This window comes from Artemia sp. Qi Xiang Cuo, chromosome 9 (genome assembly GCF_049724085.1).
Source record: "Artemia sp. Qi Xiang Cuo chromosome 9, ASM4972408v1, whole genome shotgun sequence".
Classification (NCBI taxonomy): Eukaryota; Metazoa; Arthropoda; class Branchiopoda; order Anostraca; family Artemiidae; genus Artemia; species Artemia sp. Qi Xiang Cuo.
In genome coordinates, this window is record NC_142802.1 from 43,130,025 (window position 1) to 43,157,582 (window position 27,558).

The following is a 27,558-nucleotide window of genomic DNA, read 5'->3' on the forward strand; positions in this document are numbered from 1 at the left end:
GAGGTACGGATGCGTGTTTATTTGTGTTTCTTTTGTTTTTTTTTCTTCCCAGGGGTGATCGTATCGACCAAGTGGTCCTAAAATATCGCGGAAGGGCTCATTGGAACGGAAATTGAAAGTTCTAGTGCCCTTTTTAAGTGACCAAAAAAAATGGAGGGCAACTAGGCCCCCTCCCGCGCTCATTTTTTCCCAAAGTCACCCGATCAAAACTTTGAGATAGCCATTTTGTTCAGCAGGGTCTAAAAATATAATAACAATGTCTTTGAGGATGATTAATCCCCCACAGTCCCCGGGAGAAGGGCTGCAATTTATGAACTTTGCGCAATGTTTACATTTAGTATTGGTTATTGGAAAATATACAGACGTTTTCACTGGGGATTTTTTCTGGTCGTGGGGGGGGGTGGAGGGTTCGGGGCTACGTGGGAGAATCTTTCCACGGAGAAAGTTTTCATGGAGGAAGGGACATTGCTATGAAGGGGGTCCCGGATTCCCCAGCATTATTAAAAAAACGACCAGAAAAAAAACAAAAAAAAAACAAGTTTTTCAACTAAAAGTAAGGAGCAACATCAAAACTTAAAACAAACAGAAATAATTACGTATATGAATCGGTTCACCCCCTAGTCAATACCTCGCCCTTTACGCTAAAGTTTTTTTTTAGTATTTTCATAAGATTTATTTATTCTAATTAACGGCCTTTGTGATTAAGGGGTCATTCTTAAAGAATTGGAACAAAATTTGAACTTTAGCGTAGAGATCGAGGTATTGACTAGGGGGCGAACCCCCTAATATACGTAATAAAAATATACGAATATAGAAGTTCGTTACGTAAGTTAATTCGGAAGTTACGTATATTTATTACTAATAAAAACGTTTGTAAATAAAATTAAACAACTTTCAAGAAAGCCATTTAACCAAAAAAAGTAAAATTAATATGCAAATGCAAATTTTGTTTTAATTATTCATGTACGGTGCGCCAAAAGCAAAACCTCCATTAATTCAAAAATGTTCAGAAATTAAATAAAAAATAAGTTTTTTAACTGAAAGTAAGGAGCGACACTAAAACTTATAACGAACAGAAATTATTCCGCATATGAAAGGGGCTGTCCCCTCCTCAATGCCTCGCTCTTTATTCTAAAGTTTGACTCTGTCTCACAACTTTATTTTTTAAAACAATAAAAAACTTTAGCGTAAAGAGCGAGGCACTGAGGAGGGGACAGCCACTTTCATATACGGTATAATTTCTGTTCGTTTTAAGTTTTAATATCGCTCCTTACTTTCAGTTAAAAAAAAAAATTATTTAATTATTATTAGTACTGACGATGGATGCATCGAAGATGTAAAAAGAAGAATAGCCAAGGCCCAAGGAGTTTTTTCACAGTTGAAACAAGTTTGAAAGAATAAGAAGATAAGTCTGTGAACTAAGATTAGAATATTGGAAGCTAAAGTGATACCAGTGCTCAAATATGATTCTGTGCGCGCTCCGAAAGACGGAGGAGGATTTGTTAGATGTGTTCCAGAGAGATCGTCTAGGGATTGTTTTGGGGACCCGTTTAGCTAACCATATTTCAAACAGTACGCAGTAAGAAAAACGAAGTTCTATCCTACTTTCTAGGGTTATACTGAGAGAAAGATTGAGATGGCTAGGTCATGTTCTGCCAAAGAATTAAAGATTTAAAATTTTATAATACTTTAAAAGAATTAAAAACCTTGGAACAATAAGTTGCACAATCGAGTTAACTATGACCAAGTCTACTACTTTGGAAAGTTGCCATAGTAACTAGGTTGCTGCCATAGAATATATTAAGAATATTGAAAGATTATTTAACGATAGTGAAAAGAAAAGCAAATTGGAAAAACAGAGAAGTTCAAGAAAGTCACTTGCAAAAAAGTGGATACACAAATAATAAATACGTAATAAAGGTTTAAGAGTATATAATTCATTTATGAGTTTTTAATCTTGTATGAGCCACTTTTTGTCAATTTCAGTATGACAATATATTCTTTGCTATCATCACTTATAGCGCTCCAGCCAACTCGTGGTAGCGTAGGTGTGTGTACTTTCATGATAGTTGGCCAAAGACACCCAGGAGTAGCTAAGAGGTATAAAACGCAACCGCTGGAGATTTTTGAATGTAGGTGCTATTCACTCTACTAACCAGTCTCTCAATACCGTTTTTCTCTTCTTAGCTCAGAGTTGTAGCCTAGAATAGCATCGACACTATTCAAGATTAATATTTTCTATATAAATTTTCTAGCCATAAAGAATATGGTTTAATTATTCTCTAGAAATAGCCGCAGAAAAGTTTACAAGGCTGTAATTTTTGTAGGACGTCCTCGAAAATTCCGACATTTCGTTTGAAGGTTTAAATGTCTAATAATCAAAATAGTAACCTAACGACTTTTACATCCTGGATGGACCGCATTCCACCCCTTTTAGGACACAGCTCCAAAAATGACTAACAAATAAACGGCCAAAAATCAAATTCAGCTAAGCCCTTTATTCCAATCCTTACCAGAGCTGATATTTCTAGAAACTAAAATCTTTTTAAAAAGAGATTTAAAGTTATCTCGGACCATTTGTTCCTTGAGCAAAAATCTCAAGCGTCCCTGAATTTTTTTGGAACATATAATAGTTGGAGTCTACAAGAGAATATAGCTATTGCAGGCAGTTCGTTCAACTACGCACAAAGATGCACTGAAACTACTAATATCAAATAGGTTTTTAAAGCGAAAGTGATGTCAGCTATCGCAGAAGAATATCATTCAGCAGCTGGCAACTCTGATCTTGCATAAATTTACATCCTTTTATATCAAGATGCACTTAAAACCCTATTGATTTGGTGTGCCTTATCTTTTCTCAAGCAGGCCTCTATTGTCAAGAAATCTCTCAATTAAGAAGTTCTTCCCGTATCTATTTTAACACAATCCCCGTCCTGCCTATCCTATTGTTTATTCTGTCCCTTCATCTTCTACTAATTATCAATATTCCTTCAGAAAAGAAAACAGAAAAGGATACAAAAGGGACATTTGTAACCTGGAATGAAAATCGTGATAAGACTTTCGGTGCGAAGTGTTGACATCAACGTAAGATGATTGCTAATAAGAAGAATGGAAATTATTTAAAAATGAATGAAAATTTTCTTCACAACAACTTTTTTCTAGTAAAACCGACCTGTAATTTGTTAATACTAATTGCGAGTTAAGAACAATAACTTGTGAAAAAATTTGCTAAGACAAAACGAGAGTAGTAACCGTCCAATTACTACAGAACCTAAACGCAAACCTACGCCTGAGGCATAGATATGTGTGTAGGTTTTCAAGTAATTGGGTTACCAGGGTCATTTGCCTATTACAATGACCTTCCGGTTTTTCTGGTAGGTAATTCTAATCTAGAGGTCAATACATCTTCCAAAGAGGAACGAGTACGTAATACCGGTCCTAGTATGATTGATTTTTTGGACAATTGCCTTTAGTCAAGAATAGTTTGTTAGGAACGTGTCGTTGCTAAAGCTAACTCTCATTGGAAAAAAGGGGTATAAAGCTTTTTGTTTTTGATAAGAATTGCACAATGAATGTATCATTTGACGTGGGCATTTTTTATGAGCCAATCAGAGGTTGTTCAATATAGGATAACTTGATTTGTGGTTGGGATTTGAATAAAAGAAATGGTTATGTTATGTGCTTGCGTGTACAGGAATTCCCATGTTATTTGCTTGCAGGTATAGATATTCCCTTGTTATTTGCTTGCATGTATAGGAATTCCCATGTTATTTGCTTGCGTGTATAGGAATTCCCTTGTTATTTGCTTGCTTGTATAGGAATTTCCATGTTATTTGCTTGTGTGTATAGGAATTCCCATGTTATTTGCTTGCATGTATAGGAATTCCCTTGTTATTTGCTTGCATGTATAGGAATTCCCATGTTATTTGTTTGCATGTATAGGAATTCCGATGTTATTTGCTTGCATGTATAGGAATTCCCATGTTATTTGCTTGCGTGTATAGGAATTCCCATGTTATTTGCTTGCATTTATAGGAATTCCCATGTTATTTGATTGCATGTATAGGAATTCCCAAGTTATTTGCTTGCGTGTATAGGAATTCCCTTGTTATTTGCTTGCATGTATAGGAATCCCCATGTTATTTTCTTGCTTGCATAGGAATTCCCATGTTATTTGCTTGCATGTATAGGAATTCCCATGTTATTTGATTGCGTGTATAGGAATTCCCAAGTTATTTTCTTGCATGTATAGGAAATCACATTTTATTTGATTTCATGTATAGGAATTGACACGTTTTTTTGATTGCTTGAATAGGAATACCCATTTAATTTTATTGATTTAATAGTAATTCCCAGTTTATTTGCTTGAATGTATAGGAATTCCCATGTTATATGCTTGCATGTATAGGAATTCCTATGTTATTTGCTTGCGTTTATAGGAATTCCTATGTTATTTGCTTGCTTGTATAGGAATTCCCATGTTATTTGCTTGCGTATATAGGAATTCCCATGTTATTTGCTTGCATGTATAGGAATTCCCAAGTTATTTGCTTGCGTGTATAGGAATTCCCTTGTTATTTGCTTGCATGTATAGGAATTCCCATGTTATTTGCTTGCGTGTATAGGAATTCCCATGTTATTTGCTTGCATGTATAGGAATGCCCATGTTATTTGCTTGCGTGTATAGGAATTCCCATTTTATTTTATTTCTTGTATATGTACTCCCATTTTATTTTCTTGCATTTTTTGGTATTACCACTTTAATTTGCTTGCGTGTATAGGAATTCCCATGTTATTTGCTTGCGTGTATAGGAATTCCCATGTTATTTGCTTGCTTGTATAGGAATTCACTTGTTATTTGCTTGCTTGTATAGGAATTCACTTGTTATTTGCTTGCGTGTATAGGAATTCCCTTGTTATTTGCTTGCATGTATAGGAATTCCCATGTTATTTGATTGCGTGTATTTGCTTGCTGGTATAGGAATTCCCATGTTATTTGCTTGCATGTATAGGAATTCCCATGTTATTTGATTGCATGTATAGGAATTCCCATGTTAGTTGGTTGCGTGTATCGGAATTCCCATGTTATTTGCTTGCATGTATATGTACTCCCATTTTTAGTGCTTTCCTTTTTTGGAATTTCCACGTTTTTTTGCTTGCTAGTATAGTAATTCAAATGTTTTGGGCTTGCGTTTTTTGTTTGTCCATAGTTATGTTCGTTGAGTTATTTTTTCTCCCATGTTATTTGCTTTCATGTATAGGAATTCCCTTGTTATTTGCTTGCGTGTATAGGAATTCCCTTGTTATTGTCTTGCAGGAATATGAATTAAATAGATATATGCTAGCAGGTCTAGTACCTAACTTGATGGATGCTTGCATGTATAGGAATTCCCTGGTTTTTTGCTTTCTTGTATATGTATTCCTATGTTATTTGCGTGCGTGTTTAGGAATTCCCATGTTATTTGCTTGCGTGTATAGGAATTCCCTTGTTATTTGCTTTCATGTATAGGAATTCCCAAGTTATTTTCTTGAGTGTATAGGAAGACCATTGTGATGTGCTAGCATGTATTGGAATTACCAGGTTATTTGCTTGCTTGTATAGGAATTCCCTGGTTATTTGCTTGCATGTATAGGAATTCCCAAGTTATTTGCTTGCATGTATAGGACTTCCCATGGTATTTGCTTGCATGTATAGGAACCCCCCTGTTATTTGCTTGCATGTATATGAATTGCCATTTTATTTTGCTTGCTTGTATAAGAATTCCCATGTTATTTGCTTCCGTGTATAGGAATTCCCATGTTATTTGCTTGCATGTCTGTGTGAGCCTCTTTTGGCTGTTTGTGTCTTTTCGGGCATTGTGTCTCTCTGTTGGATGTGTGCGTCTCTTGTCTCTTTGGGCTGTGTGTCTCTTTGAGCTGTTTGAGTCTTTTTGATCTGTTTGTGTCTCTTTGGGCTGTTTGAGTCTTTTTTGGACTGTGTTTGTCTCTTTGGGCTCCTGTCTCTTTGGGCTGTTTGTGTTTCTTTGGGCTATGTGTATCTCTTTGGGCTGTTTGAGTCATTTTGGTCTGTGTCTTTCTTTTGGCTGTTTGTGTCTCTTCGGGGTCGTGTGTGCCTCTTTGGGATTTTTGTGTCTCTTTGGGAAGTTTGAATCTTTTGATCGGTAGGTCTGTATGAGCGGTTGGCTTTTTTTTTGTCTTGGGTGGGGTCTTTTGGCGTTTTTGGTCTAGTTGTGGGTTTCGTATAATTTGCAGGTTTTATTACTTTTTATATGGTTTTTTCTATTTTAGCTTGTTTTGGAGTTTTTTTGCAGTGTTTGTCTCTTTGGGCTTCTGTCTCTTTGGGCTGTTTTTCTTTCTTTGGGCTATATGTGTCTCTTTGGGCTGTTTGAGTCATTTTGGTCTGTGTATATGTGTCTCTTTAGGCTGTATGTCTCTTTGGGCAGTTTGAATCTTTTTGGTCTGGAGCTGGATTTCTTAGCCATTCAAAGGTGTGTAGGATTATTTTCTTGATAAAACATAGCAGTAACTACATCAGATGGTTTTGTAGTGCAGTGAGTTGTTAATAGTAGTAGTATTTTTGTTTTTTTGCAAGACATTCATACTATACCTTAAATGCATTCAGATATTTTCTTGATAAAACATAGCCGTGACCACATCAGATTTTTTTTTTTTGACTTTTCGGAGTTGGATTTCTTAGTCTTTCATAGGTATGTGTTGTCTGAAACCTATGATTTGGGATGGGTGGTTTGCTATTTTCGACTTTTCTGTGCTGGATTTCCTAACCTTTCATAGGTGGGTGTTGTCATAAAATTATGATTTGGGATATGTAGTTTGCTAGTTGGACTTTTCTGAGCCAGATTTCTTAGTCTTTCGTTGGTGTGTGTTGTCTGAAATCTATGATTTGGGATGTGGGGGTTGCTATTTTTTTACTTTTCTGAGCTGGATTTCTTAGCCTTTCATAGGTGTGTATGATATTTTCTTGATAAAACATAGCAGTGACTACATCAGATGGTTTTGCAGTGCAGTGAGTTGTTACTAGCAGTAGCATTTTTGTGTTTTTTGCAGGCTATTCATACTATACCTTAAACGCATTCAGATATTTTCTTGATAAAACATAGCCGTGGCTACATCAGATGGTTTTGTAGTGCAGTGAGTTGTTACTAGTAGTAGTATTTTCGTGTTTTTTTGCAAGCCATTCATACTATACCTTAAATGCATTCAGATATTTTCTTGATAAAACATAGCCATGACTACATCAGATGGTTTTGTAGTGCAGTGAGTTGTTACTAGTAGTAGTATTTTCGTGTTTTTTGCAAGCCATTCATACTATACCTTAAATGCATTCAGATATTTTATTGATAAAACATAGCCGTGACTACATCAGATGGTTTTGTAGTGCAGTGAGTTGTTACTAGTAGTTGTATTTTCGTGTTTTTTGCAAGCCATTCATACTATACCTTAAATGCATTCAGATATTTTCTTTATCAAACATAGCAGTGACTACATCAGATGGTTTTGTAGGGAAGTGATTTGTTACTAGTACAAGTATTTTCGTGTTTTTTGACATAGTCTTGATCACATCTGATGGTTTTGTAGTGAAGTGAGTTGCGACTAGTAGTAGTATTTTCGTGTTTTTTTTGCAAGCCATTCATACTATGCCTTAAACGCATTCAGATATTTTCTTGATCAAACATAGCCGTGACTACATCAGATGGTTTTGTAGTGCAGTGAGTTGTTACTAGTAGTAGTATTTTCGTGTTTTTTGCAAGCCAATCATTCTATACCTTAAATGCACTCAGATATTTTCTTGATCAAACATAGCCGTGACTACATCAGATGGTTTTGTTGTCAAAGAGATGACAAAATTTAAAATATTGTTCCAAATTTTTCATAGAAGATAGAAAAAGTTATACTTTGATATAATTCTAAATTTTCTTAAATTCAATTCCGACCTTTCTCAAAGAGATAAAAAAATTTTAAGTTCTTTTCCAAATATTTTCCCGGAAGAAGAAAAGTTCAACTTCGATTCTGAATTTTCTTAATGAAAATGAAATAAGTTATTGATCAATTCTATTTTCATAAAATAATAAAAAATTTTCCACTTCAATTCAGATTTTTCTCAAAGAGATGAAAAAATTTAAAGTTCTCTTCCAAATATTTTCCCGGAAGAAGAAAAGTTCAACTTCGATTCTGAATTTTCGGCCACATCAGTTTTAAGTTCATTCTCAAAGATATGAAAAAATTTAAAGTTCTGTTCCAAATATTTTTCCGGAAAAGAAAAGTTCAACTTCGATTCTGAATTTTCTCAATGAAAATGAAATAAGTTATTGATCAAATTTTCCACTACAATTCAGATTTTTCTCAAAGAGATGACAAAATTTAAAATATTGTTCCAAATTTTTCATAGAAGATAGAAAAAGTTATACTTTGATATAATTCTAAATTTTCTTAAATTCAATTCCGACCTTTCTCAAGACGAAAAAATTTAAAGTTCTGTTCCAAATATTTTCCCGGAAGAAGAAAAGTTCAACTTCGATTCTGAATTTTCTCAATGAAAATGAAATAAGTTATTGATCAATTCTATTTTCATAAAATATTGTCAAAATTTTCCACTTCAATTCAAATTTTTCTCAAAGAGATGAAAAAATTTAAAGTTCTGTTCCAAATATTTTCCTGGAAGAAGATTCTGAATTTTACCAACGAACACAATTCAATTCTAATTTCTCAAGAGAAAATAAAAAGCTTCCACTTCAGTTTTAAGTTCACCATGACATAAAAAATTTAAAGTTCAGTTCTAAATTTTTACATAGAAGATAGGTTCCAAATATTTTCCCGGAAAAGAAAAGTTCAACTTCGATTCTGAATTTTCTCAATGAAAATGAAATAAGTTATTGATCAATTCTACTTACATAAGATAATATAAAATTTTCCACTACAATTCATATTTTTCTCAAAGATATGACAAAATTTAAAATATTCTTCCAAATTTTTCATAGAAGATAGAAAAAGTTATACTTTGATATAATTCTAAATTTTCTTAAATTCAATTCCGACCTTTCTCAAAGAGATGAAAAAATTTAAAGTTCTGTTCCAAATATTTTCCCGGAAGAAGAAAAGTTCAACTTCGATTCTGAATTTTCTCAATGAAAATGAAATAAGTTATTGATCAATTCTATTTTCCCAAAAATAATATCAAAATTTTCCACTTCAGTTCAGATTTTTCTCAAAGAGATGAAAAAATTTAAAATACTTCCAAATTTTTCATAGAAGATAGAAAAGTTCAAGTTCTCTTCTGAATTTTACCAACGAACACAATTCAACTCTAATTTCTCAAGAGAAAATAAAAAGCTTCCACTTCAGTTTTAAGTTCATCATGACATAAAAAATTTAAAGTTCAGTTCTAAATTTTTACTTAGAAGATAGGAAAAGTTATACTATGATTGTGATTATTTCCTATGAAGATTAAAAGTTTCACTTCAATTTTTAATTTTTCTCAAAGAAGTGTAGAAATGTTTAACTTCGATTCTGAATTTTCTCAATGAAAATGAAATAAGTTATTGATCATTTCTATTTTCCCAAAATAATATAAAAGTTTTCCACTTCAGTTCAGACAAAAGTTATACTATGATTGTGATTATTTTCCATGAAGATAAAAAGTTTCATTTTAATTCTAAATTTTCTTAAATTCAATTCCGACCTTTCTCGCTTGGCACCTTTCCAAATGAATGGGGTGTCCCCCATCACGTTCTACACATTGCAAAAAAGTGGGCAGTATTAAATCTCCCCGATTTAAACCAGACTGTTTTTTTTAATTAACTCTTTGTAAACAGCCCAGCCTATATTTCTGACATTTCAATTGTGAATTTTTTTTTCTATTTATCAACATAAATTTTCACTTCTTTACCTAAGAAACACTGAGTTTGTTGTGAGGAGTAGTCCTAAAAAACATTGAAGTATGTGCGGGGAGGACTCATTGAACTCCCCTTGACTATAAAGTACAGATAATTCATTCAAGACACCTGATTACACAAGATTTTAAACTACATGCTATGTGCGTGCCTGTCCTTGGCATCTGTCCAAACGAGCGAGGGGTCTCCACTGGTTCATACACAGTGTAAAAAGTGAGCAGTAAAAAAATTCCAAATTTTCAACGAGACTGGTTTTTTAGGGGTCAATCAGGAGAGAAATACGCAGTTGACATAGCTTTATTTAATTTTTTTTAAGGTTAATTTAGACGAGGTTACGTGCGCGCACGTAACCTCGTCTTACTTAACCTTAAAAAAAATGAAATAAAGCTATGTCGACTTTGCATGTCTCTCCTGATTGGCCCCTAAAAAACCAGTTTGGTTGAAAACGTGGAGTTTTCGTACTGCTCACTTTTTGCAATGTGTAGGAACCAGTGGGGAATCCTCGCTCGTTTGGAAAGATGCCAAGGAAAGGCAAGCAAATAGCATGTAGTTTCAAAACGTGTTTAATCATGTTTCTTGAATGAAGTATCTGTACCGTATATTCAAGAGGAGTTCAATGACTCCTCCCCGCAAAGTCTTCCAAGGGTTTTATGACTACTCCCCACAACGAAATCAGATGGTTTTAGGTAGCTAAGTGAAAATTGTTTGTGATAAATAGAAAAAAAAATCAAAACTTAAACGGTCAGAAATATAGACTGGGCTGTTTCCAAAGATTTATCTAAAAAAACCAGTCTGGTTTAAAGCGTGGAGTTTTCGTACTGCCCACTTTTTTGCAATGTGTAGAAAGCGGTGGGGAACTCCCCATTCATTTGGAAAGGTGCCAAGCGAGACAGGTCGGAATTGAATTTAAGAAAATTTAGAATTAAAATGAAACTTTTTATCTTCATGGAAAATAATCACAATCATAGTATAACTTTTGTCTGAACTGAAGTGGAAAATTTTTATATTATTTGGGAAAATAGAAATGATCAATAACTTATTTCATTTTCATTGAGAAAATTGAGAATCGAAGTTGAACTTTTCTTCACTTCTTTGAGAAAAATTAAAAACTGAAGTGAAACTTTCAATCTTCATAGGAAATAATCAAAATCATAGTATAACTTTTCCTATCTTCTATGCAAAAATTTAGAACTGAACTTTAAATTTTTTATGTCATGGTGAACTTAAAACTGAAGTGGAAGCTTTTTATTTTCTCTTGAGAAATTAGAGTTGAATTGTGTTCGTTGGTAAAATTCAGAAGAGAACTTGAACTTTTCTATCTTCTATGAAAAATTTGGAAGTATTTTAAATTTTTTCATCTCTTTGAGAAAAATCTGAACTGAAGTGGAAAATTTTGATATTATTTTTGGGAAAATAGAATTGATCAATAACTTATTTCATTTTCATTAAGAAAATTCAGAATCAAAGTTGAACTTTTCTTCTTCCGGGAAAATATTTGGAACAGAACTTTAAATTTTTTCATCTCTTTGAGAAAAGTCGGACTTGAATTTAAGAAAATTTAGAATTATATCAAATTATAACTTTTTCTATCTTCTATGAAAAATTTGGAAGAATATTTTAAATTTTGTCATCTCTGTGAGAAAAATCTGAATTGTAGTGGAAAATTTTATATTATTTTATGTAAATAGAATTGATCAATAACTTATTTCATTTTCATTGAGAAAATTCAGAATCGAAGTTGAACTTTTCTTTTCCGGGAAAATATTTGGAACCTATCTTCTATGTAAAAATTTAGAACTGAACTTTAAATTTTTTATGTCATGGTGAACTTAAAACTGAAGTGGAAGCTTTTTATTTTTTCTTGAGAAATTAGAATTGAATTCTGTTCGTTGGTAAAATTCAGAATCTTCTTCCAGGAAAATATTTGGAACAGAACTTTAAATTTTTTAATCTCTTTGAGAAAAATTTGAATTGAAGTGGAAAATTTTATATTATTTTAGTAAAATAGAATTGATCAATAACTTTTTTCATGTTAATTGAGAAAAATTCAGAATCTAAGTTAAACTTTTCTTTTCCCCGAAAATATTTGGAACAGAACTTTATATTTTTTCATCTCTTTGAGATAGTTCGGAATTTAATTTAAGAAAATTTATAATTATATCAAAGTATAACTTTTTCTATCTTCTATGAAAAATTTGGAACAATATTTTAAATTTTGTCATCTCTTTGAGAAAAATCTGAATTGTTGTGGAAAAATTGATCAATAACTTATTTCATTTTCATTGAGAAAATTCAGAATCGAAGTTGAACTTTTCTTTTCAGGGAAAATATTTGGAACAGAACTTTAAATTTTTTCATCTCTTTGAGAATGAACTTAAAACTGATTTGGCCGAAAATTCAGAATCGAAGTTGAACTTTTCTTCTTCCGGGAAAATATTTGGAAGAGAACTTTAAATTTTTTCATCTCTTTGATAAAAATCTGAATTGAAGTGTAAAATTTTATATTATTTTATGCAAAAAGAATTGATCAATACCTTATTTCATTTTCATTGAGAAACTTAAGAATTGAAGATAAACTTTTATTTTACAGGAACATAATTGGAACAGAACTTTTAATTTTTTCATCTCTTTGAGAAAGGTCGGAATTGAATTTAAGAAAATTTAGAATTATATCAAAGTATAACTTTTTCTATCTTCTATGAAAAATTTGGAACAATATTTTAAATTTTGTCATCTCTTTGAGAACAAAACCATCTGATGTAGTCACGGCTATGTTTGATCAAGAAAATATCTGAATGCATTTAAGGTATAGTATGATTGGCTTGCAAAAAACACTAAAATACTACTACTAGTAACAACTCACTGCACTACAAAACCATCTGATGTAGTCACGGCTATGTTTGATCAAGAAAATATCTGAATGCATTTAAGGCATAGTATGAATGGCTTGCAAAAAAAACACGAAAATACTACTACTAGTAACAACTCACTTCACTACAAAACCATCTGATGTGATCACGACTATGTCAAAAAACACAAAAAAACTCCTACTAGTAACAACTCACTGCACTACAAAACCAACTGATGTAATCACGTATATGTTTAATCAAGAAAATATCTGAATGAATTTAAGGTATAGTATGAATGGCTTGCAAAAAACACGAAAATACTACTACTAGTAACAACTCACTGCAATACAAAACCATCTGATGTAGTCACGGCTATGTTTTATCAATAAAATATCTGAATGCATTTAAGGTATAGTATGAATTGCTTGCAAAAAACACGAAAATACTACTACTAGTAACAACTCACTGCACTACAAAACCATCTGATGTTGTCATGGCTATGTTTTATCAAGCAAATATCTGAATGCATTTAATGTATAGTATTAATGGCTTTCAAATAAAACACGAAAATACTACTACTAGTAACAACTCACTGCACTACAAAACCATCTGATGTAGCCACGGCTATGTTTTATCAAGAAAATATCTGAATGCATTTAAGGTATAGTATGAATGGCTTGCAAAAAACACGAAAATACTACTACTAGTAACAACTCACCGCACTACAAAACCATCTGATGTAGTCACTGCTATGTTTTATCAAGAAAATATCATACACACCTATGAAAGGCTAAGAAATCCAGCTCAGAAAAGTAAAAAAATAGCAACCCCCACATCCCAAATCATAGATTTCAGACAACACACACCAACGAAAGACTAAGAAATCTGGCTCTGAAAAGTCCAACTAGCAAACTACACATCCCAATTCATAATTTTCTGACAACACCCATCTATGAAAGGGTAAGAAATCCAGCACAGAAAAGTCGAAAACAGCAAACCATCCATCCCAAATCAAAGGTTTCAGACAACACATACTTATGAAAGACTAAGAAATCCAACTCCGAAAAGTCAAAAAAAAAAAAACATCTGATATAGCCACGGCTGTTTTATCAAGAAAATATCTGAATGCATTTAAGGTATAGTATGAATGGCTTACAAAAAACACGAAAATACTGCTACTAGTAACAACTCACTGCACTACAAAACCATCTGATGTAGTCATGGCTATGTTTTATCAAGAAAATATCTGAATGCATTTAAGGTATAGTATGAATGGCTTGCAAAAAGCACGAAAATACCACTACTAGTAACAACTCACTGCACTACAAAACCATCTGATGTAGTTACTGCTATGTTTTATCAAGAAAATATCATACACACCTTTGAATGGCTAAGAAATCCAGCTCCAGACCATAAAGATTCAAACTGAACAAAGAGACATACAGCATAAAGAGACACATATACACAGACTAAAATGACTCAAACACCCAAAAGAGACACACAGATCCCCAAAAAGACTCCAACCGCCCAAAGTGAAAGAATTACAAAGACACAAACACACCCCAAAAAATACTCAAACATCTCAAAGATACACAAACATATAAAAAAGACTCAACCTGTCAAAAGAGACGAACAGCCCAAATCGACGCACAACGAAAAAAGTACCCCACACCGACCAAAAAAAAAACCCACCCATAAAGACACATAAAGATCAAAAGATTCAAAACGTCCCAAAGAGAAACACAAACCCCAAAGAGGCATACACGACCCCAAATAGACACAAACAGGCAAAAGAAACACACACAGACCAAAATGACTCAAACAGCCCAAAGGGATACACATAGCCCAAAGAAACACAAACAGCCCAAAGAGACAACCACTGTCCAAAAAAGAATCAAACAGCCCAAAGAGACACAAACAGATCAAAAAGACTCAAACAGCTCAAAGAGACACACAGCCCAAAGAGACAAGAGACGCACACATCCAACAGAGAGACACAATGCCCGAAAAGACACAAACAGCCAAAAGAGGCTCAAACAAACATGCAAGTAAATACCCTGGCAACTCATATACATTCAATAAAATAACATAGGAGTTCCGAGACATGCTCTCAAATAACGTGGCAATTCAAATAAACCAAAGCAAATAGCATGGGAGATTAAATACATGCACGCAAATACCATGGTACTATATATACATGCGAGCCAATAACATGGGACGTCCTAAACAAGCAAGCAAATAACAGGGGAATTCCTATACAAGCAAGCAAAGAACCTGGGAATTACTATACAAGCAAGCAAATAACATGGGAATTCCTATACACGCAAGCACATAACATGGGAATTCCTAAACATGTAAGCAAATAACATGGGAATTCCTATACAAGCAAGAAAATACCATGGGAATTCCTATACAGGCAAGCAAATAACATCGGAATTCCTATACATGCAAGCAAATAACAAGGGAATTCATATACATGCAAGCAAATAACAATTTTATTCATATAGATGCTAGAATATACCAAGTGATGTCATATACATTCAAGCAAATAACAATGGAATTCCTATACATGCAAACAAATAACAAGGGAATTCCTATACATGCACGAAAAAAAAATGTGGAATACTATAAATGCAAGCACCTAAATACGGACTTCCTCTACACGCAAGCAAATAACATGGGAATTCCTATACACGCAAGCAAAATAACGTGGCAATTCCTATACATGCAAGCAAATAACATGGGAGTACCTATACATGCAAGCAAATAACATGGGAATTCCTATACACGCAAACAAATAACATGGGAATTCCTATACATGCAAACAAATAACATGGGAATTCCTATACATGCAAGCAAATAACATGGGAATTCCTATACACGCAAGCATATACACGTAAGCAAATAACATGGGAATTCCTATACAAGCAAGCAAATAACATGGGAATTCCTATACATGCAAGCAAATAACATGGGAATTCCTATACACTCAATCAAATAACATGGGAATTAATATACAAGCAAGCAAATAACCATGTTAGTACTACAAAATCTAGCTTTTTACATTGATAGTCCGAATACCTGAATCAAATAACATTGCAAGTCATTTATATTCAATCAAATAACATTGCAGATCCTATTTATCCCAAAAAATACGCATGGGTTTCCTTAGAATGATAGAACATCACAAGGGAATATAAAAGCACGAACTACAATCACTTGTCACAAAAAATCAACGCAAGCAAATAACATGGGAATTCCTATAAAAGAAAGCAAATAACAAGGGAATTCCTATACACGCAAGCAAATAACTTGGGAATTCCTATACATGCAAGCAAATAACAAGGGAATTCCTATACAAGCAAGCAAATAACATGGGAATAACTATACAAGCAAGCAAATAACATAGGAATTCCTATACAAGCAAGCAAATAACATAGGAATTCCTATACATGCAAGCACATAACCTGGGAATTCCTATACATGCAAGCAAATAACCATGGAATTCCTATACAAGCAAGCCCATAACATGGGAATTCCTATACACGCAAGCAAAATAACGTGGCAATTCCTATACATGAAAGCAAACAACATGGGATTTCCTATACATGCAAGCAAATAACATGGGAATTCCTATACACGCAAGCAAATAACATGGGAATTCCTATCCAGGCAAGCACATACCATGGGAATTCCTATACCCTCAAGAAAAGACCATTGTAATTCCTATACCTGCAAGCAAATAACTAGGGAATTCCTATACACGCAAGCACATAACTTGGGAATTCCTATAAATGTAAGCAAATAACAAGGGAATTCCTATACACGCAAGAAAATAACATTGAAATTCCTATACACGCAAGCAAATAACATAGGAATTCCTATACATGCAAGCAAATAACATAGGAATTCCTATACATGCAAGCAAATAACATGGGAATTCCTATACACGCAAGCAAATAACATGTGAGTTACTATACACGCAAGCAAATAACATGGGAATTCCTATACACACAAGCAAATAACATGGGAATTCCTATACATGCTAGCAAATAAAAAGGGAATTCCTACACTCGCAAGCAAATAACAAGGGAATTCCTATACACGCAAGCAAATAACAAGGGACTACCTATACATGCAAGCAAATCACATGGGACTTCCTATACACGCAAGCAAATAACATAACCATTTCTGTTATTCAAATCCCAGCCGCAAATCAAGTTATCGTATATTGAACAACCTCTGATTGGCTCATAAAAAAATGCCCACGTCAAACGATACATTCATTGTTCAATTCTTATCAAAAACAAAAAGCTTTATACCCCTTTTTTCCAATGAGAGTTAGCTTTAGCAACGACACACTCCTAACAAACTATTCTTGACTAAAGGCAATTGTCCAAAAAATCAATCACACTAGGACCGGTATTGCGTACTCGTTCCTCTTTGAAAGATGTATTGACCTCTAGATTAGAATTACCTACCAGAAAAACCGGAAGGTCATTGTAATAGGCAAATGACCCTGGTAACCCAATTACTTGAAAACCTACACACATATCTATGCCTCAGGCGTAGGTTTGCGTTTAGGTTCTGTAGTAATTGGACGGTTACTACTAACGAGAATTTTGAATAAATGCAACTATAATCTTAAGGAAGCCACAAATAGTGATTTAGTTGTCCCTTTACTTCATAAAACTAAAAGCTCAGAAGAACTTAATTTCAAGGTAAGCGCAATAAGTTTAATTTAGAATAAACTCTTTAATTTTCTTTTTACAAGCTTCACAGGCAGAGGGAGCGGTTGAATATCAAACAATATTCTAGTTAAATAGGGTTCTATAGAAAATTATGGCTCGATCCCACTCAGGGCCGGATTTAAAGCTTTGACACTTCTAGGCCCAAGCGTTTTAGCCGCTCCGTTTTTGCGTGATTTTTGGAGAAATCCCCCAAAAATCGGGGATAGTGGAAGCACTGAACAAAACGCAACTGATGAGCCAAAAGTAATGGAAAAGGAAGGTGTTACCAAACTCTCAGCTGCCATTCTTGGGAGACATCTGGCAGTTTGCAAGTGGCCAAGGAATTCCTGTGTTCTTATAAAATCAATTTTCTGTGAATAAGCAGCTCCGCGACGGAGTGCGCCTAGCACTTGGTCGATGGTCTAAATGGGTACCTGGAGAAACCTGGGGAAGGTAAGCAAGGAGGATGTGCGAAATCACAGGATGGCGGCCCCCCCCCCCCATTGCCCTTCCTGGCTGAAGGACCACAAAACGGAGATCAGCACCACCAGTTTGGACCCTAAGTGTCTAGTGCCGTCATACTTACTTACTTACTTTACTTGGACGATGAATCCCATCACTCCAGTTATTGTTAAGAAATGAATCACCGAATGATAATTTATTGTGCCCCCTGGCGCTGTGCACCCCTAGGCCCAGGCTTAGTGGGCCTATTGGTAAATCCAGGCCGGGCCCTTCTAGGGCTTAAGCGAATGGAAAAGTTAATGTGATCAGGCCAGCTTTTAAGGATGAAAGATCACAGTCTGCCCAAAAACGAGCGTTTCAGAAATCCAGATGAGACGAGACGAAAGGCTGGGGAGGGAAGAGATCGGACGTAAAATATAATGGAAATTGGAAGTTCATGTGAAGGAGTAAAGAGTGAACTGGACAAGATGCGGGAAAGGGCAAGTTGGGAGCTGTTGGAGCCTCAGGCGGCCAGGTAGAGGGATGAATCGTTAGCATTAGCAGTAGGGATTCTGACGAAATTAAATAGTAAAAAGAGATTTAAGTACTTATAATCAAAATGTTAGGGATGGGTATCAGATTATTTAGGGAAGTTCTTTAGATTTTGAGGAAGTGTATTTCTAGGCCCAAATGTCCATTATTCCAACAACCCTTACATTGGTCGTTCTGACCCGTCCGAACGGATTATACATGTATTTCTCTTTTGTGTGCAGTGATGTCCGAAAATTTTATTGAAAAGAAATATCACCAACAGAAAAGACACGAGAATTGATGAACAGGTAATTTAAAGGCTTGCAGAGAATCACTTGTGGTGTCATATTTCCTATGATTTGATGATACTATATATCAGAAGGAGGTCCCTTCCTTGATAGACACTTTGGGAACATTTTATTATGTTTTTCTTCATATCTTAGAGAGGTGGAACCGAAAGATTCAAAAGCTTTAGATCAGGAAAAAGACTATTTAAGGATAAAACAGTAAGACCTACAAAATAAGGAAAGAAAAACCTAGAACCTACAAAATAAGGAAAGAAAAACCTAGAAATCAAAATGATTCAAAGAGAGAAGGAGGATAAAATTATAGTAATTCCGCCCATGAATCAAACACGAAACGTAATCTAGCCCGTATGGTATTAAACTTAGTAATTATTCTGATTGAAGGACTCAGTCTTAATCAAAACGAAAGTCAAGTCATATTCAACGCAGTGCGATGTGCATCCCATGCATCGTTTCTTTTTTTTTTTATTTCTGCCTCTTGATAGTTTTGGGAAGGTCTATTACATTGTAAATCCAATGTTCTAATACCCTTTCTAAAGGCTGAAATAATCAGAGGGAAGCCAGCCATTTTTTCAACGACCATAGCGTCCATAACTCTATATGGCATTGGATCAAAATATAAGGATTGGCATTTTAATCAAATTGGTCGAAAGCGGAGCAAATTGGCAGTGTCGGCAACAAGAGCCTCAAAATATGCAAATACAAACACAAGCTTCACAGATATATATATATATATATATATATATATATATATATATATATATATATATATATATATATATATATTATATATATCATAAACTCAAAGTTCTAATACCCTTTCTAAGGACTAGAACTAATCGGAGGGAAGCCAAAACCATTCATCCCCGACCTTAGCGCCCATGATCCCAAGTGGCATTGGATCGAAATTTGAAAATGGGCCTTTCAATCAAATCAGTCGAAAGCAAAATGAACTAGTAGTCCCAGGGGGCAAGGACCTCAAATAATGTAAATTGCCCATTTCATACACAAGCTTCACAGACACATTGTAGCAGAAAGTTGGACACATTTTAGTAGAAAGATGGACTTGAAAAGTGGCCTGAAAAGATCAGTTGACATTTCAAAACAAAAGCACGGCATATATATATGAGCAAAAAATCTTACGGAGGCAGAGTGTTCGAATCTGAAAAATTGCCGCCGAAAAAAGGAGCAAAAACCAAAAGCACGACTTGGAATGACGTCACTAGATTATAATATTATAAACGCATAGGCTGACTTACTTCTTCAAATTTGTTGCAAATGAGTGTGAAAGCTTTATATATCGTATCTTTCGTTCCTGTGATTGTAACAATTCTTTCTGGACAAGATCCATCTGATATATTGATTCTTGAGCCGGACTGAAAGATAAATTTGTTTGTTTTTTACTGCAAAACTATAAAGCTCAATAGCCTACAATCCATAGATTCTCTGTTTACACGTCTTTTTTGGCAAGAAGGCAATAACAATAACTGCAAAATTAAATGTTGAGCTACCAAAACTTTTGTTAAGTAATAAAAGCTAAGCAAATATTTATTTTTCATAATATTATAATTTTGTGAAAGATTTAAAAGATTTAACAAACCTTCTCTTTAGCTATTTCTGCATCTTCTTTTAATATTAAGTTTAAAAAAAATATATTCATCATTTTCTGCATCTTCTTAAAGGTTGTTGTGGATTTCAAATACAAAGTAGAAATTATAGAAGGTCTAGTGGACCAAAGTCTAATTAGATGAACTACTTAATTTTGGATAGAATGAACAAACACTAAATGACGCCATTTGCAAATAACAATTGGTGTTGCCAATATTATTCACAATCACTATAAATGTTAGACACTTGTGAGTTCATAACAAAAAAAAAACAAACGAAAAAGATTTACCAGAATATAAATATGAATGTTTGATGTGACAAATTCATTAGCTCATACAACAAACAACCGAAAATAAGGGGAAAGGGATAATGCTGGTTTTGATTATATTTAACTAATTATTTAGTGAAAAATGCGCACACTTGCTTTTTGTTAATATGTTTCAATACACTGCAAAAGAAAAGAAAAACTCAAGTCTTATTGTTAAACAGCTATAGTAAGTACCTAAACAGGAAATCGTGACGAAATCTCTTTTGATCCGTTGATATGGACTAGTCATCTTAATTGACCGACTATAGTCGGCAGACTTTTGTTTACAATGTATGGAGAAGGTTTTTAGGCGCACGTGGAAATACGTTTGACCACTTCCGAAGTTCTTACGGCTTTTGATCTGCATAACATTAAAGTAAAGTAAATTTCTGACGGACATTTACGGAACTGTTTTCTAAACTGCATAACAATTTAACATTCTCTAAGGCATCGTTCCTCAACCGTTTCAAGAGTCACGTCAAAAACAAAACAAAAAAAAAACAACTTAATCCTCTCACGACAACCTTACAATGAATAATAATAGGAGTCCAGTTATCTGGTTAATTTTCCGGTGCATTTGTTGATGCATACTTATTCATTTTTTTTTAAGTTTTATTTTTATATTTTTACCCATAACTGAATGAAACCTATCAGTTAATTACTAAAAGGTTCTTTTAAGCCTAAAAATTAAATTTTTATATTTTGTAAGGGAGGTTCTTTGGACAAATGTTGTTATGAGGTGTTCCTCGAACACCCCCTCCCTTCTGATTAGGCAAACATATGAATCTGATATTTTCTGTTACATTACATTTTTCAGACAGCGCGTGGTAACAATCTATAACTAAGAAGCGACTCGGCCGAATAGTAGCCGAAACTCTAAGACAAGGAATTTTGATAACAATTAATACATTAAAAGAATTAGCTTTTTATACTGATTCAAAATATATAAAATTAATTAATTATAATGTTACCCATCATAAGCAACAAAATTGAGCAAATTTGCCTAATTTTCAAAAAGGGGGAAACACCCCCAAAATGTCAAGCGACCTTAATGAAAATCACACCATCAGATTCAGCGTATAACAGTATGACCTATTGTAGAGGTTTCAAGTCCTTCTCTACACAATCTGGAAATTTTAAATTTTTTGGCCAGAAGAAAGATCACAGATGTGTATTTATTTGTTTGTTTTTTCCCCAGGGGTGATCGTATTAAACCAATGGTCCTAGAAGATTGGGAAAGGGCAAATCTGAACGGAAATTAAGATTTCTAGTGCCCTTTTTAGGTTACTACAAACATCGGGGGGCAACTAGCCCAACTCCCTCGCCCCCCTATTCCCCAAAGAAATCTGATAATAATTTTGAGATATCCGTTTGATTCAACATGGTTGAAAAGTCCGATAACTATACATCTGGAGATGACACGACCCCCCACAGGCCCTAGGAAAAGAGATGTAAGTTATGCAGTTGTGCACAACGTTTGCACAGGGTATTTCTTATTGGAAAATATACGATAAATTTTCTGGGGGAAGTTTATGCAAGAAAGAGGGGATTTTCCACGGAGAGGAAATTTTTAAGGAGGATGCTTTAAGTTTCGCTGGGTTGAACAAGGAGAAAATGGTAACGATTTTTGCCGTACCCGTTTACAATATACCATAAACCTGGTGACTAAAAATGGCACTCAAATTTGCAGTTGTAAACAATAACCACCGACGTGATAACTGAAAATTGACTACAGGGAGATAGTTTTTTTTTTTTTTTGCGAGCTCCTAACATTTTTTCTTCCATGCCAGAAGCAAAGGTTTCCTGCAGTTTCTTTTACGGAGTTTGAAGCAGATGACACATTTACGACACAAGTGTGATTATTTAAACTCGAATTCAAATGCATGATTAGTGAGACTTCAATGTCTAGGTATAAACCTTATTGCCCAACATTGACGTCCATTGGGGGAGGGGCAGAGGAGAATATGTACCTCCTATATTTCTTTTCCAGGGGAGCTTTTATAATTTGCATGTCGTTCCCATATAGCTGTTGTTATTGGGAAATACACGAAAAATTTTCGAAGAGGAATTTTTCATGGAGGGGGGGGGGATTCTTCGGTGAAAATTCTTCACGGGACATGATTTCTTCCTGCCATGATTTGAAAAACGATCACAAATTAAATAAAATATTAAAGAAAATCGAATGAAAGTAAAGAGAATTTTCCAGGGGGAAGATGTCTGGGAGAATTTTCAGCGAGGAGGAAATTGTCCCGGGAGAATTTTCAGCGAGGAAGGAATTGTTCGGGGAGAATTTTGCAGTTGGGAAGAGAATTTAAGCAGAGGTGAATTTTATGCGAAGGAAATTTTCTTGGGTGCGAGATTTTGTAAAGGATTTTTTTTTACAGAGAGGGGAGGCGAATTTCTTGACATGATTTCAAAAACGATGAGAAATTAAATGTAAAAAAGAACGTACTTTTTCAAAAGAAAGAAAGGACAAACATTAAAACTTAAGTACAAAACACGAACATAAATTATTCCCAATACGAGGGGGGCTACCCCTTCCTTAACCCTCTCTCTTCATGCTAAAGTTTGACTTTTTGGCACAATCCATTAAGAACGACGCCTGAAATGCAAGAGCCGTTCCCTGGGGAATAAGAAGCTTTAAAGCACTACAAAACTTAAGCATAACGACTAAGGGTTGAGGAAGGGGCAGCCCCCTTCATATACGAAATTTTCGGTTCATTTTAAGTTTTAATGTCGCTCCTAACTTCCAGCTGAAAAACTTGTGTTGACTAAAAATTAGAGAGGAGCTGTCATTCTGACGCGCCTATACTGCATACTTAGGCTCAAAGGCGTTATCCGGAGGGGGGGGGGGGTGTTAGGGTTTTGAATCCTTTGAAATGTCGTGGATACGGTCATGCTTAGGCTAAATATATTCCCCCAAATGATGAGCAGGCAGGATCTCTCATCTGATGAACCTCTCACTGAAAATTAGAAAATATTGGCCAAAAAGTGCACGATAAAATCCGTTATTTTTTCCCAAGCTGTTTTCAATAGTATGGCATAAAATATCCTACCCATTGGAAGATTACAATCGTCAAAATTTATCAAAACTCAAATATTAAAATCAAATTTTAACTTTTTGACGAAACCCTGCAGTCTTTGCAAGTCAATAAAGACACTCAACCATCCCTGTGTCTTTTATTCTTTAATGAAGCAAAATTCATGTTCGCATAAAAATAGTTAAAATCGTTTCACGACTAACGACATAAACGTACACTTTCCAAACTATATGCTTTAATCCAATTTCAGTTTCATCCATTATCTTATTTCCGTTCCACCTTTTCTTCATAAGTTATTAAATATCAGGTTAAATTGAGCAGAGAAACAAAAAATCTGTTTTACCAGAATAGGAACTCGGCTAATTGAAAAACCTCAATAGACTGACAAAATACAGTTATTTTCACATTCTCATCTCCGGCCATTTTCCCATTTCCCCGGTAAATAGAAAAACGAATGTAATCATAGTTCCTTCTTCAATATTAAATAAAAGAACAAGTTTTTTTTCATCTGAAAGCAAGAAGAAACATTAAAACTTAAAATGAAACGGAAATTATTACGTATATGAGGGGGATACCCCTTCCACAACCCTCGCTCTTTACGCTAAGTCTCATAGTTATAGTGTTTGTTTTCTTTTTTAATAAATGTATATCTCATATCTCATCTCATTTAAAAATACTTCTCTTTTAAATTCAACGGCCCTTCTGTTTGAGCAGTCTTTCTTAAAGGATTTTGACAAAAAGTCAAACTTCAGCGTAAAGAGCGAGGGTTGTGGAAGGGATAGCCCCCCTCATATACGAATAATTCCTGTTCGTTTTAAGTTTTAATGTTCGTCCTTACTTTCAGTTGAAAAAAAAACTTTCTTTCACCTAATTCCTGCCCGTTTTATAAATCATGCCAGGATATCCCCATTACTTCCCCCTCCCGTATAAAATTTCCCCAGAAAGTTTCCTCTCAACGAAAAACTTTCCCGGTGGAAAATTCCTCCCCGCAGGAAAGTTGCCCTCCAACCTTTTTGGCTACTGAAAAGGGCACTAAAACTTTTGATTTCCATTTGAACGAACCCTCTCTCGATCTTCTAGGACCAATGGTTCGATATGATCACCACTAAAAAAAAAAAAAAAAAAAAAAAAAAAAAAAAAAAAAAAAAAAAAAACGTCAACCGTCATCTTTCGTAAAAAGCACAAAATTCCCATATTCTTAAAGATATAAGCTTGAAACCTCTACAATGCGGTTCTTAGTGATATGCTGAATCTGATGATTTTGATTAAGATCGCTTGACTTTTTGGGGTGTCGCCCCCTTTCCTCAAAAATCAGGCAAAGTTTCCCAGGCTCGTAGGTTTCGATGGGTAACATTAAACTTTTATATATTTGAAAAAAAAAAACAATAATAATAATAAAAAATGCAAAACTATATAATGGCACGAATCACAGTGCGGTCATTGATGCTTTAAATTTACTCAAAATTCGTAGTTTCGTTCATTATTTCTGGAACTTAATGCACCCTAAACAAAAAAAAAAAAACAAAACAATAATAATAAAAAACTGACACTTACACCACCTTACCGGGAACTACTAGCTCGGACAATCCATACACCCAAAATGTGCTTTTTGCGTTCTCATCCGGTTTATTTTACATTTTTGTTTCCAAACCTTTGGCCATAGCAATATAACTGTATAGAATTAGAATTTCTAAAGGAATATATATATCAAAAGAATGTACTATTTATTCGAAAGCCGGAAATTTTATCAGGTTTGAAGTTACCCATCAGAAGTTATTAGTATGAGAAAATTTGCATAATTATAGAGAAGGGGGAAAGCGCCATCAGAAAGTACTGCCATCTTGATAAGCAACGTACGCAAGAAAGCCTCCCCCTCCCCCCAGTTTTTTTTTTATTTTTAGAATTTAAGGGCTTTTCTTCTTCAAATTAACAAATAAAATTTGTTTTTTTATCCACCCCCCCCCCCAAAAAAAAGGCTGTGCACGTATATCTGGTGATAAAATCTTGATCTTGATAAAAATTGTACCGTTAAATTCGAAATATTCGAGAATCGATAGATAAAATTTCTGGCCTCTATCTACGAAACTGCTGTAATTTTCATGAGCAAGCCGATCACTACATGTAAAAAAAAAAAAACTTGTCTTTGGAAAGTCATACTCTTCGTTACTTTTCAGTTCCCTTTGGTCCAAACGTGTGATTGGACCAGAAATTACAAAATGACTTGAGCATTCTGAGTTTAAGGGAGACTTCTAATTTTGTGTTAAAAACGTGTTTAAGCCTACAGAATTCAAAACTTCGGTAACTTTTCTTTGATTAAGGACGGAAAGAAATAATAGGGGTCATAATTCCTTTCATAACGATAAAGGTTCTATAAGTCCCTGAGACATTCAAACTCGATTCCTAACCTAATATGCATCGAGTTAACATTTCATCCAAACATACATCGATGCATAATAAGTTAGAAACCGAGTTTGGATATCTCAAAATATCATCCTTTGAAAAGAAACACAGAAAAAAAGTTCCTTACATAAATTTCTCTGGAGTAGTAAGGCGAAACTTGCAAAAACATACATAATTTGAACCGGTGTTGAAATAGGAAATATATTTTCATTATGTAGGAAAACAAGAAATTCAACAAAATGAATATTAACTGACCACCTAGCATGCCTCAAGGCTCTTGAGAATTTTAAGAATAGGTAAAAAAAAAAAAGGTCAGTTGGAATACTACGAAGCATCAAAGAGACAAGCATCCAATGGAAGTCGAATTGAACAGAGGTCAAAGGGAAGCTCACTGATGTGGGCTTCAAGATATTCTGGGACCAGAGGTGATTAACTGGTAGATGAAGCAGCTAAGATTGGGGCATCACTGACGTGATAACCATCGGAGGCTTATGTTCACATCTGTCACAGCTGCTGGAAAGCGGCAATAAGGAGATGAAACAACGAGAGGGCAGAACAAAATTGGCAGAGAACAGTGGTCGATAAAGAAACAAGGAAAGTGATTCCAAAGTTTAACCCCACTCTGATAAACATCTTTTATGACTTCATTACAGAAGTCATTGCCGGGGTTTGAGATATTTCATAAGCCAGATATTAAGGTGGAGGACATAGTTAGGGACAGAAATGTCCAAAAGCTGTCGAAATATATAGTGAGGATAGGGAAAGCGTAAGTTAGCTCCCCCTATGGATGGCTGTGGAGGAAAAGCGCTTTTGTGGCCAGAGCCGTGAGTCACTTTGGCCCAACCCATAATAATAACAATAATGGTAATCATGAAAATAATGATGATAATATAATAATAATAATAATAATAGAAGATCCCCTGATCGGCTTGCAACTTTTGCTGATTGGTGTACTGATTATTGGTTTCTGATTTGCATTTGAGGCTCAAAAACGTTTGTTTTCATATCCAACTCTTGCTTATATTTTCGTTAGAGCAAGAATTGCACAGCACATTCAAAAACAGGGGGAGGGGTTAGACATTAGGCTAAATATATGTTACTGTTTTTTGATGTGCCTTTAAGGTTAAATAAAATCTATTTCGGGAACCAAATTGTCTTTCTACAAAATAAATCAGAAACAATTAATACGTTTCGATAAAAAAAAAAAAAAAAAAAAAAATGATAACAGAATTAGCTTTGTACACATGGGGGATTTTTAAAGTAATAAAATTGATTTGATGTAAGGAAATAAAGAATGAAGTTGGTTTTAAGCAGAAACAGCATATTCGAGATCATTTTTTAGGAATATGACCTTATTTTTCTTGAAGAAAAAATCTTCTACGGGGAGATCAGTATAAAAATTTTGACCAATTGGCAATAGCAGCGTTTGAGCAAGATC

The 27,558-nt window shown here is 34.4% G+C and overlaps 1 protein-coding gene across 4 annotated transcripts in view; it reads right to left on the reverse strand.

Annotated features, from left to right (window-relative positions):
* Nucleotides 1-27,558, reverse strand: part of mub (poly(rC)-binding protein mub) — a 212,067-nt gene that overhangs the window by 103,286 nt on the left and 81,223 nt on the right. For all 4 annotated transcript variants that reach the window (XM_089094592.1, XM_089094590.1, XM_089094591.1 and 1 more), the window contains exon 4: nucleotides 20,024-20,140. In XM_089094592.1, the coding sequence (XP_088950718.1) occupies nucleotides 20,024-20,140 (117 nt within the window). The remainder of the gene's footprint in view (nucleotides 1-20,023; nucleotides 20,141-27,558) is intronic.